Below are 18,427 nucleotides of genomic sequence, written 5' to 3'. Positions count from 1 at the left end.
CTGAGGTTACATTTGCAAAACCCTTGGTTAACATAGAGATTCGGGGAACATCAGAAGGTGGGGGGAAATGAACTATATTCTGGTAATGCGACCAATTGAACATATGGTACTTAATGAATATGATGTCAGTTCGTTTGTCATCTGAGACATTCTCATCAATGATCAGATGACATAAACTCTACAGTGGAAAGTCTACACATCAGAGTTATCGGATTCACATGGAATTGTTGTTCAATTTAAATGTTTGAATATGAAATTATTTGTGATGGGATGAAATGTGATTTTAGCTTCTAAAATGTGAGATTTGAGTTTTCATAAGATAGGGCTGCTCAATCAGTGGCCCGCCCTGTGAAGGGACATGGGCTATAAAAAATTTCAAACACGCCCTCCTCTCCCTTCCTATATAAGCCCTTGACGACAATATAACTATCTGTTCCGAGGATGTAGGACGATGGTCCTATGTCAAAATGGTTCATATAATAACTACAGAATGAAGCCAACATCAGCGTGAGCTTTGGTTTGCTGATGGTATGAACTTTGAACTCTTATTCACTACAGAAGTGATACCTCCTAGCCGTTGAGTTAGCAACAGCAGATGCAACGAGGGTTAGGAAGGAACAGACAGAGTATCCCATCTATCACCCAACGATGTTACTACAACGTATCCAATTGAGAACCAGATGGATCAATGGACTCGGTTTGGCAACATGGCCATCTACTCCCAGCTCAGAGTAAATATTCCTTTTCCAAATGGGCGGTAATTTAGAATGCATAAGATACTGTATTTACGATAGCACAGCTTCTTTCCTTTGTTCCTCAGTCTTCCCGCTCTTTCACTCAACCCCAGCCCTTTTCCTTTGTGTAACAAGCTGTCATATCTGTTCCGCCCGCTAGGGACGTTTTCCTTTATGACGTAATTTGTAATCAAGTTATGATTTAATTATGGGTATGTGTAATTCTGTGTGATTAGTTAGGTATTTAGTAAATAAATGATTAAACCCAATTTTGTATTACTGATTCAAATTGTTAGCCAGGGTTCGTGCAGATAACGAAGAATTTACAACTTTCAGATGAGACTGAATTAAGAGGACGATAAATATTGACTGCTACTGATGTAAAATATTACTAGGTCTTTAAGAGTTTATTCGGAAGATAACAGCTCTATAAATATTATTTTGTGGTGCCCGACTCTCTAGTTAATTACATTTACATGATTAGCACAATCAGGTGATATTAATTACGGAGAAATTATTTTATGGAATAGCATGTCATATCACTTAATCCGGCATAGCCAAAGACACGACAACGGCTTTTATGGGACAGGGCTACCAAAGTTTACAGCACATCTCCCATCGATCAAAGCCATCAGTGCCATTAATCATACCCTAATCCAATTCCTATGTTATCTCCATAGCCCATCACAAAACACGGGCACATAGAGGAGAAGAAGATGAGGATTATGCCGCTTCACACCACTGCCAAGCCAGGAGAGGCCTTCTCTGGCAGGTACAGTTAGCTAAGTGTGGGGGAGGCGAGATTCAGAATAGCATGGAGACTCCTACATACTACACACCTCCACTATACTGGAGCATAGAATGAGAATGAGAAAACCAGATAGGAAAGTGATATAACCTTCACTGTACTAAAGCATGTTATAACATCAGAAAGGAGGGGCTTAGTGATTGACCTACACATGACCAAAACACTGCAACAGCATATAAGACTGTACTGAACCATAATCACTCCCACTATTCACTCTCTCTCCAATAAGTGGAAACCCCAAGGCAATGGACAGTACATTATAAAGGAGTAGAACTACAGTACATGGCCATCTCCACAGTGGGACAATGACAGACAGACTGACACAGACTGACGCCACAGACACTGTACTACTGTAATGAAGGTGATTGAGTCTCACACAGCCCCATCTAGTAATGACTGTACTGTAATAATCAGGCCTTAGTGGCCAATAGAACGGACCAGTGTACAGACCAATAAAACAGTCCAGACCAGTAGTGTCTGTCTGCAGTCCCAGCAGAGCAGAGCTACTGTAGCCACAGCGGCAGACAGGTCAGAGCTAAATGAATCACATCTATCTATGGGCTCTGGGAGAGGTGACAGTGCAATAGAGCCCAGTCACTTAGATAGCAGCTTAGAGGAGGGATGTGACTGGGGCAGATGTCATTCCACAACCCTCCGAGTGTGGATAGCCAGTCCAATGAAACACTAAGAGAGGGATTGTCCATGAACCCCTATTGCCCCTATCTCAACAAGTGGTTGAAGACCAGACCACTCTGAATTGCCACGGATATAGTACTCTGTATTCAACTTGATATGCCATCCAGTACACTGGTGTGCGTGGCTATGCTTGGGTTCCTTGATGGCGGATATGCGGGCATGTTATCCTGTTCATGCAGCTGGGTGTACAGTGGAGCTGTGTCATAATACAGCCTAATGTCACTTTAGGGTCGGGTCATTAGCCTGGGTGGGCCTGTGCCAGCCGGTGTAATCCTTATCTGATTGGACTATGAGACTAATCCTGGAGCACTGGCACTGCCCAGCCCAACAATCTCTGCACTATCTCTCATTCTGTGTCTCTCTCTTACACACACACACAAACACACACACACACACACACACACATATGCCGGATATATACACATGCATGTACGCACACGCGCGTGTAAACATTCACACGCACACCCACACACACACAGACACACACACAAACATGTACACACACACAAACAAGTGCTCAGGCTCAAACACACATACACCAACAAAAACATACACATGGAGAAAACACTCGTAGATTACTCCCACCTGTTCAAAACGCTACACCCACTTACTCATGTAGAAAACCATAAGATAGAGTGCCTGTACACACACACGGGTATAGTCTCAGGGTGATTGACAGGAAGGAACCGAGGGAGGCCACACAAACAAGTCCTGGAGTTTGGTCATTCATTTCCTCAACCATCCTACATCCATTCTCTTCAGCACCAGTCCATTTCCACAACTGAAAAACCAGGAAAGGGTACTAAGTGGGTGGATTTCAAGTTTTTTTCATGCAGAGAGTAGAGCTGGCCCCCATATATTTTCATTCATATGGCATCACAAAGTATTGGACTACTCTTCCAAGCGGCATCGAGGTAGCAAAGAAAGCATGTATTCCCTCTATTGCTGAAAGTCCTTCATGGGAAACGGCTCTGCCAGTGAACCCCGAGGCAGGGGGTGAATTATTGGTCTTACTGAAGAAAACCACTCATACAACAGGTGATACGGGGAAAGGGGGGGAAACACAGCCACCAAAGTAGCCCTCTTTTGTCAAAGGATTTTCCCATCTTCTTTTGCACCTCCTGCCCGCACCCCCTCCTCCTCCCTTCCTCCGTTTCTCCTCCTATAGCTGAGGCAGAGGGGGGCGCTGTAATGAAGATGAATGGGGCAGATTAGCTTGGAGCGAGGCGTGGCGGTGTGCTATACCTGGATGTGAGGAGAGGAGGCCGTGCCGACCGACGTGGATGCTCCGGTAGGCAGTCGTCCAGCCCAGACAGAATGGAGCAGTGTTCCCCCCTCCCTCTGGGGCTCAATCCATTAGCACCACACATGTTTACTGAATGCTTAACACACACAGAACATAGACCCAGACAAATCCCATTACCTCATCCCCTTTGTATGGTTCTGCCTTAGTATGACAATAATACACAGACTAGTTTGCACAGACTAGGACTTCCAAAGCATAGGCCAGTATAACTGCCAGTATAACTGCCAGTATACAGTGCCTTGCGAAAGTATTCGGCCCCCTTGAACTTTGCAACCTTTTTCCACATTTCAGGCTTCAAACATAAAGATATAAAACTTTATTTTTTTGTGAAGAATCAACAACAAGTGGGACACAATCATGAAGTGGAACGACATTTATTGGATATTTCAAACTTTTTTAACAAATCAAAAACTGAAAAATTGGGCGTGCAAAATGATTCAGCCCCTTTACTTTCAGTGCAGCAAACTCTCTCCAGAAGTTCAGTGAGGATCTCTGAATGATCCAATGTTGACCTAAATGACTAATGATGATAAATACAATCCACCTGTGTGTAATCAAGTCTCCGTATAAATGCACCTGCACTGTGATAGTCTCAGAGGTCCGTTAAAAGCGCAGAGAGCATCATGAAGAACAAGGAACACACCAGGCAGGTCCGAGATACTGTTGTGAAGAAGTTTAAACTATTACAATAGAGGTTCCAAAGGATTTAACTCTGTTTAAAATGTAGTCTTGGAAATGTATTTCTCACTATAGAAGAGGAATTTAGTATTTCGTATTGTATTGGGATCCCTAATTACTCTTCCTCGGGTCCAAACAGGAAACAAAACAACAAATAAAATACCTAAAATTCATAATATAATATACATAATCCCCCTGTTGGTAGAGCATGGCTTGTGGGTTCAATTCCCTTGGGGACCCGTACGAAAATGTATGAACATATATGTACTGTAAGTCACTGTGGATAAGAGCGTCTGCTAACTGACTAACATGTAAATGTGAATAACATACTTAACACTACATAGTACTACATAACCTCCTGCCTCTACCTCACGCTCTCACAAGGCCACCCACCTACATAATACAATATACTGTATAATACAGTGCACATTACAATACAAAACATATTAAAATGACTGCGTCTCATTTGATGTGAATGAGTGAAGCAAGCACAGAACTGTGATGTATGCTGAACTCTAATCTTTGACATTCCTCGTAATGGACTGTGTTACTCCTGTTAGATGTTGTTTGCCCAAATAGTAAGCCAGGGGCACATTGTTGCCAAATCTTGTGGAGGGATTTTTGCTGATAGCACACATCTTTTGGTTTCTCTGATGTCAGGACAATTGAATCAAATACTGCAACAGATCAAGGGACTCAGCATTCATATGAACCAGCTCCAAGGGCAATGTGAGATTTCACAAATGAATTGCATGCTTTGGCAATGGCATATGCTATTGTACGACTGATAGCACAGGCAACTAGTGAAAACAAGTGTAAATGTACAACATCTATATAAACCATATTTTCTGGAACCATCGAAGTGCTCCAGTCTCTTTCCAGTGCTGGAGAGGGAAAAGGACCTGAATGTTCACCGGAGGAGAGATCAGTGAGAAGTGCCTCTACCTTTAAACACGCACACACTCACACTCAGCCTGTATGGTTACTTTCTCATGGGTGAGGCTATGTATGGTATTACAGTGACTGGAGAGATCAGTGAGAAGTGCCTCTACCTTTAAACACGCACGCACTCACACTCACACTCACACTCACACTCACACTCACACTCACACTCAGCCTGTATGGTTACTTTCTCATGGGTGAGGCTATGTATGGTATTACAGTGACTGGAGTGAGCAGTAGAATGGTATATGGCTGTGTGGGCATTCCCCTCTGTGATCAGTGGCTCTCCTCTCCAGGAGCTGATTAAACAAACACAACCCCTCGCCCACCTGGGCACACAACATGAGCTGTATGATTGGGCCAGAGCTGGGCTACAGCAAATCACTGTCTGCATTGTCAGTTGTGATACAGACAGGATGCATCATCATCCATCGCAACAAGGCAGCTACCGATATATGAGACACAAGGTGTAGGATGATGATTCTCCATACAAAGTACCCACTTGATTTCAGCATTGGCATGAACCTCTTCATGCTGTAGTTACAGTATCCACCTGAGATGACAGACAGAGCAGCACCACACCTGGTCTGTAGCAGGAGCTTCTTGTGGCTGAGCTGCTGCTTACACTCCACTGCAGCTGGATCCGGCTCTGCAGTTTACTTCCTATTTTTCAATATCACAGATTTCGGTATAAATTGTGCTAATTACCCATGAATAAATTTACCCGATTGCGTTTTTTTAAGCCCAATTTCCACAGCAGGAAGTCGTTTGGATTGGTATTCAAATGAATCTGACCTCGATGTGTAAATGCGATGGTGCCGTTCTCCGCTTCCTCCCCTCATCAAGGCCTGAGACCATTCATGAATCACAAATTACAAATCAGTGTTCATTTCCTGCTATTTGGATCACCAATTCAGAGGAGGGTGGCTGTTATCTTGCCACAAAAGAGAAGCTGCGGCATATGGGCTTTGTAATTGTAATTCACCTTGTGCCAAGTATAGGAGATTTTGGTCAGGTCTGGACTATGAACAACTGTCTGTTAATTACATAACAGCCTGACTAAGGCAAAGGCCAGTCATATCACACCACTGATTTTCTCCACCTTCACAGATAAGTGTGAATTTTCAACCAATGTTAAAAACCTCTAGTCTTTGAAAACCTCTCCACAGCTGTAGTTAACCCGTGAAGGGTCACATTGAGACCTAAAATGGCTCTCCCACTGTATGTCCTGGCTAGCACAGGAGAACAGGTGCAGAGAGCTCCTGGAAAGGGTAGCTGCAGGGTGTCAGACAGTCCTTGAACAAACCTTAAGCAGATGCTTAAGCCGCCCTGACAGATATGGCCAACGTCAGCCATCCTACCTTGGTCAAAATCACCCAGTAATGTCGATGAATAAATGAACATACAACAGTACTTTTATTGCCCAGGAAACTCTCTAAATAAAAATACATCCCTGTAATTTCCAATTTTTTATACATTTTTGCCTATGTGAATTTAACATGCCAAAAAGCACAACTTTATTCTGTGCAAACATTCACATTTTGAAGAGTTCAAATCATCAGATCTTTACAGTTGAGTGGCACTGACATTATTTTCATCAACCACTTCCTGGGGCTGACTTCACCTCAGGCTGTTAGAGCAGAGATCTGACCTGAGACTGACTGCTTACTGCTTATCAAATGACAGAGGAGTGTGCAGAGAGACAGGAGGCCTGTGTGAATCTCTCTGCTAAGAAGATGTAACGCTGCGTAACCTCACAAGGTTACGCTCAAAGTCAGCATCTGACGCCTCCGCCAGAGCATGACAGGAAACAAGACCCCGCTGTGTGTCAAGTCAAGACGTGGGAGGTGGTCTTGAACCTGCGCTTGAGAGGTGACTGTGTTTGACAACTCAGAAAATACTAAGCACTGCCAGGTCAAAGGGTAAATGACAAGCACTGTTAAGGTACCCCATCAAACCGAGGTCAAATGGAAATAGACCTTTGACAGGAATGGCTGACTCTCTGTTGCTCTTGTGCACTGGTCATTATCATATGTTTTCACAATTAGAAATGTTTGAAGAATGGCATGGTCACTTAGTGCTGTTTTGAACAATACAATCGACTGGTGGCAAAGAATGTAGAAAAGTCATGTTTTGATGGTGTGGCTTGGGGATTGTGTATAGGCCTAAGAGGTGTGAAATGGAGGGTTCTTACAGTAGTTCATTGGCCCAATTCTGTATTTGATACACTGTATGGGGCTTAAGATAAACCTGATCCACATGGCATATGTCAGTAGAAAAGCAAAGGAAGGGATAAAAGTTATAACGTCAACGAGTGGGATAGGTTTTACTACATGTAGCTAAAGGTTAAAAGGTTCACTATGGTATACTGACATGGAGAAAATAAAGTGACTGCAAAACGCATGTGGCTCAATTACCTTCTAAGCAACACGTCCTCCACAATCCCGAATGGGTCATCACCTCTTCGTTCTTCTTGCTGGTCTCGTTATCGCTGACCGACTTTGACTTGCACGTGCCGCGCGAGTACAGCCAGTAGTCCGTGCCAACCGCGATGGTCATGAGACTGAAGGCGGCAAATGCGCCGACCGTGGTCAATAGCATCTGAACTCCGCGGTCAAACAGACCCATATTTCCGCATTCCATGAAAGGGGGACCCCCTTTCCTCTTGATATATAGGAAATAAATATTTGAAAATTTACGGGACCAAACCAAACTAAAAAAATGGGATATATTTGAACGAAAGGAGGGGGAAGGAGGTGGATGCGGTAGGAACCTTATGGTTGCGTTTGGTTGAGGACTGACTAAGAGAAATTGGGTTTCCTTTTAGGGTAGTTTGGGGAGGAGGACGCAGTGTCTCTCTCCCCAGATGGGTTCTTACTAAATGTTACCCCAAATATAAGAATTATGGACAAGGTAATGGCCTCTAAAATGGACTATAGCGTCAACTGTTATCCCTATGACTACAACTAGCCTACACTGGCAGTTGCAGCATAAACCTACTAATGTAAAGATAATATTATGTATACTATACAATCACCGTAAGTGATAGGTAGAGAGAGACTGTAATATAAATGGAAAAGGGGATAGCGTCAATCAAAATTCAGTAGGCTATTACGCTTTGAGACTAGCTTTTGTCTCGTGCTTTACAATGTAGCATTCAACACATGTAGATCGCTGGCAATGTGTTTCTTGATATGCAAGGTTTTAAAAATAAGTACTATTCTATGGACAGCACTGAATGAATATGAGCTGAAATGGATGAAGAAAATAGGGTGGGGGTGGTGTTAGAGTAATGGTAGGCTTACAACAATCCTGCCTGGCAAGTCAATACGTCTCTTAGATGCGAAATTAATGACAATTATTGTTGGCATATAATGCTGAATTTGTATATATTTTATGTTTAGTTATGTTTGAATAACCCTATGTCAGGGCTATTATAGTCAAGATGGAAAAGCAAGGAGAGAAACAGGGACGGGAAATGAAGGACAGGGAAAATAAGAAAAGCAATTGTAAATAAATGGACGATTTAAGTCCAGTGGAAACAAATGAAAATAACCCTGGGGTCTATATTATATAAGAAAGTAAAATACTATAGGGATTGCATCAATTTGATATATCAACCATCAATGGAATGAAGAAATCATGCCCAATTCATTCATTCATTAATTAGTAAAGAAACCGATAAATCGGGTCGAAAACAAATTAAACAAGCGCTAGATTTCCTTTTTCCTAAAATTCTGATCCCCAGTTTCCATATGTAGCCCTTAGCTCTTTGAAGGTTTCCGCTGAAAATGGGGATTTGCGGTTGGAAAGGGTGCAGTCGACCATCCGGAGAGAGCGGGGTGCATCCAGCAAGGCAAGCCGACCATTACTCGACATAGAGCCGGGAAGAGGAGAAAGAGGAGTTGGGTATGCCGCTGGAACTGATCCGTTTTAGTACCACTGTTAATACTGTAGTTACTTGGATATCCAAATGCACGGTTGTATCACACCCAGAACCGGAACCAGAACCTTCCCACTTGCATAGCCCTTGCGCCATGTAAATCGAAAATAATCTGATAGAAAACTCAGTAGCAAATCAAAGCAAAAAACGACAGTATATGTTCCAATCCTTGTTCCTTCCGTTGTTCGTTCAGATGACAGCGGAGTTTTTCTTCTGAGGGTGTAGGAGTGTGTAGCTGGGCTAGAAAAATATTACACAACCGGAGGAAGAGACCGACAGCACGCCACGCCGACCCAACAGCACAGATCCACAGAGCCTTTGAGAGGGGTGCAAATTGGAGTCCGTATATTCTGGATGTCAGTGTCAGCGCTATGCATTTAATTGAGGTTTTCTCCTCTAAAACGATGGTTAATGTCAGTGTTTGAATGCTGATTGTAGTGCTGAAGATTATGAGTATATTTTCTTCCCACATTGACTGATGCTATACTCTGGCTTTAGTAGGCTACAGTGCTCGTCCACCGATGCTGGAAAGACAGCCTATTAAAGATTTTAATTCCATTTCTGGAGTGGAGGGAGGGGTGAGTAGGGGGTGCGAGGGTTTCGGGCTGGTTTTGTGTATATGTGTGTGTGTGTGTGTGTGTGAAAAGAGGGGGTGGGGTTAGTTGGAACTGGTTGAAGGATTATGGAGGACTGTATTTTATATTAATGCATTAGCATTATAAACCCCGACGTGCTTTGGGTTATCGCCACCCCAGGTTTTTATGATAGTCTATTCATGGTGCCCATAATGTTCCTAAAATAATCCCCCAAAATGATTTATTGGATTGAGCCTGAATTGCGTGACTCTACTATTTTTCATGCTCGCTTGGATTGGATTTTGGGTGCCAATTTCTCAGATTTTGGTTTCTCTCCATCTATTATAATTTGTTTAATTACCAAATAACATTTCCATATTTTGACGCTTTTGGACTCGCTTTTGGGCTGTTTTCAGACTTGGCTATTTTGATCCAAACAATCACAGTGTCATTTATCATTGCAAAGCAATCAGATTTATTAGCTCCTGCCACTGCCAGCAAAATATTTTCTCGGTCCAATAAATGTAATTACTCCATGCACCTTTACTGCAATAACTCTGAATGGGGAACTATGCAGTAGGAAGCCAGAGAAACGCGCGCGGGTTGTCCGCCACTGCTCTTGAATGTGTGGTCCACTCTCAAAGTGCTGAAAGGACAGCTCTCTCCGCGCGCCGTAATCGTCGTTCAGTGTTCAGGAGCGTGTCTCCCCCTAGCTATCATGTGCCGTAACTGCAATTGAGCTTTTCATTCCAACAGCAAAAGAAAGAACTACGGAAATCCAGAGAGGACATATGAATAAAAAAAATATTCCCTCCTATTGTGAAGATATTTTCTTGTGATCATGAAATATCAGACGTTGTTTTGTCGAGTTCACAAGGTCATTTTTTAGTGAATCATTACATAACAAACGTTGTTCTGTCGAGTTCACGAGATGAACTCTATACATAGGAGTGGATGTATTGACGATAGCTTGACAATATGGCTAAGGCAGAGCCAAGGGTGGATCAATGCATCCATTTTTATATTGATAAGGGATTAACCCAGGCAGAAATAGCATTTTGTCTGGCTGTTATATATTGCTTCCAGTTTTGGCTACAGTACAACCCAATTTTAAAGATGTAAAAGTGATGTTGCACTACTGTTTTAAATTGAATGTTGAATGTTTATGGCAAGAAAAGTTAACATTGAGGTTTGTGGTTGCAGACTACCAATGAAAGTTTATTTGAATTTCTTGAATAGTTTTAACAGGGAGGTTGTCCTGTCAATGGCAGCCAAACACAGTCACAAACAACAATTAAAAACTAGTACAGAAAAATACAACTAGTAAAACAGGTGAAGTGAATCACATGTTGAGGTTTCTAAATACTCAAACATTCTCAATTCAGCCTTAAATGGTGGGCAAAATGTTGTGTTACTGAAGGACCTGTTATAAAAATGATCTCACTGACACATTTCGGGCGGCAGGTAGCCTACCAGTTAAGAGCGTTGGGCCAGTAACTGAAAGGTCATATTGTTTGAATCCCCGAGCTGGCAAGGTAGGAAAAAACTGCTGTTCTGCGCTTGAGAAAAGCAGTTTACCCCCAAAAACCACTGTGCAGATGGCATTGATCAAGGCAGCCCCAGGCATCTCTCTCTGATTCAGAGGGGTTGGGTTGAATTCGGAAGACCCATTTCGGTTGAATGCATTCAGTTGTCCTACTGACTAGGTATCCAATTTCCATACTGTAACATGTACAGTTTGTATTTCCTCAGTTTGTCTTATATTGCTGGAGCTTTGATAAGAAGGCCCAGGCCTAAAGGATACTGACAACAGTTGTGCTTTAATCAAAGATCTTAGATCTTTGTAGAGTCTTACTGCCTTTGGTCCACTATGACACTGCTGTCAATCTATCGTCAAGAAATCCACTCATATTTATAGAGTTTATCTTGTGATCTCGACAAAACAACTTTGGTTATGTCGTGATCAGAAGATAAATAAGTTGTGATCTCGACATAACAATGCAATAATTGTTGTATTAATATGTGCTCTCTGGACTGCCTTAGAGAACCAACCATAGGCCTACCATACATTTGTGCAATTAACTCATGCAATGTATGGCTATAGTTTGCGTATGGATATTTTTCTGCCATTCCATTAGGGTGGAGTCGTGTCGACTCTTGCTCCTCGCAATAAGGCCCATTCATTTGATCTTCCTGGTGATTCTTCAGTTCAACTCTTCAACTATGGCAGGCTTCTCCCTCCATCACTCATCTCTAATGTTTACCCAACCCAGCCATGTACACAGATCTGGGGGCCCATTAGCCCGTGTCGCAGTGGCTTTACCGAGCAATTAGCAAACAAATAGCACTGCTAGTTTTGGCCAGGGACTCTGTGATCTCAACAAACCGATGGAGCAAATAAACTGATGCATGAACAATGGATTGGGACTGGGAGCTGGGAGCTGGGAGCTGGGAGCTGGGAGCTGGGGACTGGGAGCTGGGAGCTGGGGACTGGGAGCTGGGGACTGGGAGCTGGGGACTGGGAACTGGGTATTGGGTACACAGCGACTGTTGCATAGGGTTGGAGTGAGATGTCAACACAAGATCGACATGATCTGGAAAAACTCTGGGCCTAGTTTTAGGTACAACCTAACTGGGCCAAGAGACTTTCCTGGGCAATTCATTTTATTATCAAATAAACACTTGAGCCTATAAGGTGAGCAGAAACCTGGCCCTGGCACACACATATACCACTGGCTCTGTCATCTGGTCTGTGCAGGTTGAATAGCTGGGAGTTTCATCATAGCTGGGAGTTTCCCGAGCATTAGGTTATGAGCTGTGGCCAATGTCTCCGTGACACGTTTGGACAAGGTGATGTGTGTTTCTCTTACTTCAGCATTTATCAGTTCTGAACAGAGAAACACTCCCTCACACTGTAGGTCTTTAATGTGCGACTGAGATTAACAATTTTCATCGGAGTCTTGCTCTGAATGGAAACCTCACATACTTTTTTCTCAGCTCACTGTGTCCTCTCTCTCCTTTACTTATTTCTTCCTCCATTCCCCTCATCTGGGTCAAGATGAAAAATGCTTAGTCTTTGCAATCCCTAGTCCTGTGGAAAATGCAATTTTTCCTAAGTCAATAAACAGCACCTTCATTTCACCCTCATATTTGTGTGTATTTTTCATCTGTCTTTCTGTGTCTTCTTTTATTTGCCCTTCCCCTCTCTTCATCCAATCTGGATCCCTCACTCACTCACACTACCACTACCCAGCTGGGAGGGGGGCCTTGTGCTCTGACTAAAGACCTCTCTGATTCGCCGCCGCGGCCAGGATTTGGGACACCCTCGCGTTTATTAAACAATTACCCCTGACAGGCGAGCCTACACCAATCAGAGGGAGCCCAGTTCCGCACCCACACAACTCCCAAATGGACTCTGTAGGTCCGGCCTAATCAGGGCCTTGGTAAAGCACCCCTGGAGCATTGGCTTAAGGAATGCTTTAAGTAAATTGTGCTCTGGAGTAAAAAAAGATGGAGGAGAGGGAGGAGAGGGAAGAAAAGTGTTGGCCCACTTTGAAGGAGGCAGCAGCCTTTTAAACGCTAGTCTCAATCCCTGTTAAATGAAGGGGATCCCTGTTAAGTGGGAGTCTCTGGGCGAGGTTCTCCCCTGGAGCCATTTGGTCTCTGGGGCCAATCTCTCTAGTCTCTACAGCTCTGCTCTGAGGCAGAGAGGAAGGGACCCCAGAGACAGGGCTGCACTGCTGCCATAGGGGCTAACAGTACAGTGCATCATGTGCTTCTGTAGTCTATATTTTTTATTTATTTTTTTATTTTTATTTCACCTTTATATAACCAGGTAGGCAAGTTGAGAACAAGTTCTCATTTACAATTGCGACCTGGCCAAGATAAAGCAAAGCAGTTTGACACATACAACAACACAGAGTTACAAATGGAGTAAAACAAACATACAGTCAATAATACAGTAGAAAAATAAGTCTATATACAATGTGAACAAATGAGGTGTGATAAGGGAGGTAAAGGCAAAAAAAAGGCCATGGTGGCCAAGTAAATACAATATAGCAAGTAAACACTGGAGTGGAGTGCAGTGGAGGAATGTGCAAAGTAGAGATAGAAATAATGGGGTGCAAAGGAGCAAAATAAATAAATACAGTAGGGGGAGAGGTAGTTGTTTGGGCTAAATTATAGATGGGCTATGTACAGGTGCAGTAATCTGTGAACTGCTCTGACAGCTTGTGCTTAAAGCTAGTGAGGGAGATAAGTGTTTCCAGTTTCAGAGATTTTTGTAGTTCGTTCCAGTCATTGACAGCAGAGAACTGGAAGGAGAGGCGGCCAAAGTAAGAATTGGTTTTGGGGGTGACCAGAGAGATATACTTGCTGGAGCGCGTGCTATAGGTGGGTGCTGCTATGGTACCGAGCGAGCAGAGATAAGGGGGGACTTTACCTAGCAGGGTCTTGTAGATGACCTGGAGCCAGTGGGTTTGGCGACGAGTATGAAGCTAGGGCCAGCCAATGAGAGCGTACAGGTCGCAGTGGTGGGTAGTATATGGGGCTTTGGTGACAAAACGGATTGCACTGTGATAGACTGCATCCAATTTGTTGAGTAGGGTATTGGAGGCTATTTTGTAAATGACATTGCCGAAGTCGAGGATCGGTAGGATGGTCAGTTTTACAAGGGTATGTTTGGCAGCATGAGTGAAGGATGCTTTGTTGCGAAATAGGAAGCCAATTCTAGATTTAACTTTGGATTGGAGATGTTTGATGTGAGTCTGTAAGGAGAGTTTCCAGTCTAACCAGACACCCGGGTATTTGTAGTTGTCCACATATTCTAAGTCACAACCATCCAGAGTAGTGATGTTGGACGGGCGGGCAGGTGCAGGCAGCGATCGGTTGAAGAGCATGCATTTAGTTTTACTTTTATTTAAGAGCAATTGGAGGCCACGGAAGGAGAGTTGTATGGCATTGAAGCTCGTCTGGAGGGTTGTTAACACAGTGTCCAAAGAAGGGCCAGAAGTATACAGAATGGTGTCGTCTGCGTAGAGGTGGATCAGAGACTCACCAGCAGCAAGAGCGACATCATTGATGTATACAGAGAAGAGAGTCGGTCCAAGAATTGAACCCTGTGGCACCCCCATAGAGACTGCCAGAGGCCTGGACAACAGATTTGACACACTGAACTCTGTCAGAGAAGTAGTTGGTGAACCAGGCGAGGCAATCATTTGAGAAACCAAGGCTATCGAGTCTGCCGATGAGGATGTGGTGATTGATAGAGTCGAAAGCCTTGGCCAGGTCAATGAATACGGCTGCACAGTATTGTTTCTTATTAACATATCGTTTAGGACCTTGAGTGTGGCTGAGGTGCACCCATGACCAGCTCTGAAACCAGATTGCATAGCGGAGAAGGTATGGTGGGATTCGAAATGGTCGGTAATCTGTTTGTTTACTTGGCTTTCGAAGACCTTAGAAAGGCAGGGTAGGATAGATGTAGGTCTGTAGCAGTTTGGGTCAAGAGTGTCCCCCCCCTTTGAAGAGGGGGATGACCGCAGCTGCTTTCCAATCTTTGGGAATCTCAGACGACACGAAAGAGAGGTTGAACAGGCTAATAATAGGGGTTGCAACAATTTCTGCAGATAATTTTAGAAAGAAAGGGTCCAGATTGTCTAGCCCGGCTGATTTGTATAGGTCCAGATTTTGCAGCTCTTTCAGAACATCAGCTGACTGGATTTGGGAGAAGGAGAAATGGGGAAGGCTTGGGCGAGTTGCTGTGGGGGGTGCAGTGCTGTTGACCGGGGTAGGGGTAGCCAGGTGGAAAGCATGGCCAGCCGTAGAAAAATGCTTATTGAAATTCTCAATTATAGTGGATTTATTGGTGGTGACAGTGTTTCCTATCCTCCGTGCAGTGGGCAGCTGGGAGGAGGTGTTCTTATTCTCCATGGACTTTACAGTGTCCCAGAACTTTTTTGAGTTTGTGTTGCAGGAAGCAAATTTCTGCTTGAAAAAGCTTGCTTGGCTTCTCTAACTGCCTGTGTATATTGGTTTCTAGCTTCCCTGAAAAGCGGCATATCACAGGGGCTGTTCAATGCTAATGCAGAACGCCATAGGATGTTTTTGTGTTGGTTAAGGGCAGTCGGGTCTGGAGAGAACCAAGGGCTATCTGTTCCTGGTTCTAAATTTCTTGAATGGGGCACGCTTATTTAAGATGGTGAGGAAGACATTTAAAGAAAATTACCAGGCATCCTCTACTGACGGGATGAGATCAATATCCTTCCAGGATACCCGGACCAGGTGTCACGTTCTGACCTTAGTTATTTTGTTATGTCTTTGTTTTAATATGGTCAGGGTGTGAGTTGCGTGGGTTGTCTATGTTAGTTTTTCTATGATTTGGTATTTCTGTGTTTGGCCTGGTATGGTTCTCAATCAGATGCAGCTGTCTATCGTTGTCCCTGATTGAGAACCATACTTAGGCAGCCTGTTTTCACCCTTGAGTTGTGGGTGATTCTTTTCTGTTACAATGTATGTGTATGTCACCTTTCAGAACTGTTTCGTTTCGTTTCTCCTTTGTTATTTTGTTTAGTGTTCTCGGTTTAATAAATATATGATGAACACTTACCACGCTGCTCTTTGGTCCTCACCTCATTCCAACGACGAGCGTCACAGAATCACCTACCAACCAAGGACCAAGCAGCATGGTAACTTGCAGCGCCCGAAATTGCAAGACTCCTGGACATGGGAGGAGATTTTGGACGGCAAGGGACCCTGGGCACAGGCTGGGGAATATCGCCGCCCCAAGGCAGAGCTGGAGGCAGCTAAAGCTGAGCGGCGGTGGTATGAGAAGGCAGCACGGCAGCGCGGTTGGGACGAGAGGCAGTCCCAAAAATGTATTGGGGAGGGGGCACACGGGGAGTGTGGCTAAGTCAGGTAGGAGACCTGCGCCAACTCCCTGTGCTTACTGTGGAGAGAGGTGGCCCGGGTTAGGCACTGTGTTATGCTGTGAGGCGCACAGTGTCCCCGGTGCGCAGGCATAGCCCGATGCTCTACATAGCAGCGCCTCGTATCGGCCGGGCTAGAGTGGGCATCGAGCCAGGTGCCATGAAGCCGGTTCATCGCATCTGGTCTCCAGTGCGTCTCCTCGGGCCGGGGTACATGGCACCAGTCCTGCTCATGGTGTCCCCGGTTCGCCATCAAAGCCTAGTGCGGTCTATTCTACCTCGCCGCACTGGCCTGGCTATGGGGAGCATCCAGCCAGGTAGGGTTGTACAGGCTGGGTGCTCGAGACCTCCAGTGCGCCTCCACGGTCCGGTCTATCCGGTGCCTCCTCCACGCACCATGCCTCCGGTGGCAGCCCCCCGCATCAGGCTGCTGCCGGAATCTCCCGTCCATTCAGGACCCGTTGCTAGGGTCCCCAGTCCGAGGTCGGCGGCGAGGGTTGCCGCTCTAAAGAGGAAACGGAGGCGGGTTAAGAGATGGATAAAGACTATGGTAGAGTGGGGTCCACGTCCCGCGCCAGAGCCGCCACCACGGACAGACACCCACCCAGACCCTCCCCTATAGGTTCAGGTTTTGCGGCCGGAGTCCGCACCTTTCTGACTACGTTCTGACCTTCGTTCTTTTGTTATGTCTTTGTTTTAGTATGGTCAAGGCGTGAGTTGGGTGGGTTGTCTATGTTCGTTTTTCTATGATTTGGTATTTCTTTGTTTGGCCTGGTATGGTTCTCAATCATAGGCAGCTGTCTATCGTTGTCCCTGAGAACCATTCTTAGGCAGCCTGTTTTCAACCTTGAGTTGTGGGTGATTATTTTCTGTTTTCAGAACTGTTTCGTTTCATTTCTCCTTTGTTATATTGTTTTGTGTTCTCGGTTTAATAAATATATGATGAACACTTTCCACGCTGCCCTTTGGTCCTCACCTCAAATTGTTTGGGTACAGACCTGGATAGTAGGACAGAACTCTGTAGGCTATCTTTGCAGTAGATTGCAACACCGCACCCTTTGACCGTTCTATCTTGTCTGAAAATGTTGTAGTTGGGGATGGAGATTTCAGAATTTTTGGTGGTCTTCCTAAGCCAGGATTCAGACATGGCTAGAACATGGCAGAGTGTGAATAAAACAAACTTAGGGAGGATGCTTCTAATGTTAACATGCATGAAACCAAGGATATTACGGTTACAGAAGTCATCAAAAGAGAGCGCCTAAGGAATAGGAGTGGAGCTAGGCACTGCAGGGCCTGGATTCACCTCTACATCACCAGAGGAACAGAGGAGGAGTAGGATAAGGGTACGGCTAAAAGCTATGAGAATTGGTCGTCTAGAACGTAAAAGGTGGTGAGGAAGGCATCTAGAACGTAAAAAAATAGAGTAAAAGGAGGTTTCTGGGGGCGATAAAATAGCTTTAAGGTATAATGTACAGACAAAGGTATGGTAGGATGTGAATACAGTGGAGGTAAACCTAGGTATTGAATGATGATGAGAAATATATATGAGAGAGATATATTAACAGGGTACACAATGGATATAGTTGTGTTGGACAAACTGCATGAATCCACCAAGCTCATCCCATTGTTGACCTCACTCAAATGTCATCCCTTGCTTTCATTTTCCAGTCTGTTTCACAGGACAGTGTAAAAATACAACAATTTCCTCCCCTCTAAAAGGATAGCATAATGTGTTCATTGTGGCCATTGACAGTTATTTTTGACAGTTATTTTAGATAAAGCTGATGACTGGCAGCTGGCTAGACTCATTCACCAGGGG

General features: G+C 44.4%; 1 protein-coding gene across 1 annotated transcript in view; it reads right to left on the bottom strand.

Annotated features, from left to right (window-relative positions):
• Positions 1-8,402, bottom strand: part of cacng2a (calcium channel, voltage-dependent, gamma subunit 2a) — a 79,898-nt gene extending 71,496 nt beyond the window's left edge. Inside the window, exon 1 of the mRNA XM_021625502.3 lies at positions 7,582-8,402. Within this exon, the coding sequence (XP_021481177.1) occupies positions 7,582-7,807 (226 nt within the window). The 5' untranslated portion in view covers positions 7,808-8,402. The remainder of the gene's footprint in view (positions 1-7,581) is intronic.
• Between the last annotated feature and the right edge of the window lie 10,025 nt (positions 8,403-18,427).

This window comes from Oncorhynchus mykiss, chromosome 12 (genome assembly GCF_057628025.1).
Source record: "Oncorhynchus mykiss isolate SJ-2025 chromosome 12, ASM5762802v1, whole genome shotgun sequence".
Classification (NCBI taxonomy): Eukaryota; Metazoa; Chordata; class Actinopteri; order Salmoniformes; family Salmonidae; genus Oncorhynchus; species Oncorhynchus mykiss.
The sequence above is the reverse complement of the archived record's forward strand: the minus strand, read 5'-3'. Positions and strand labels throughout refer to the sequence as shown.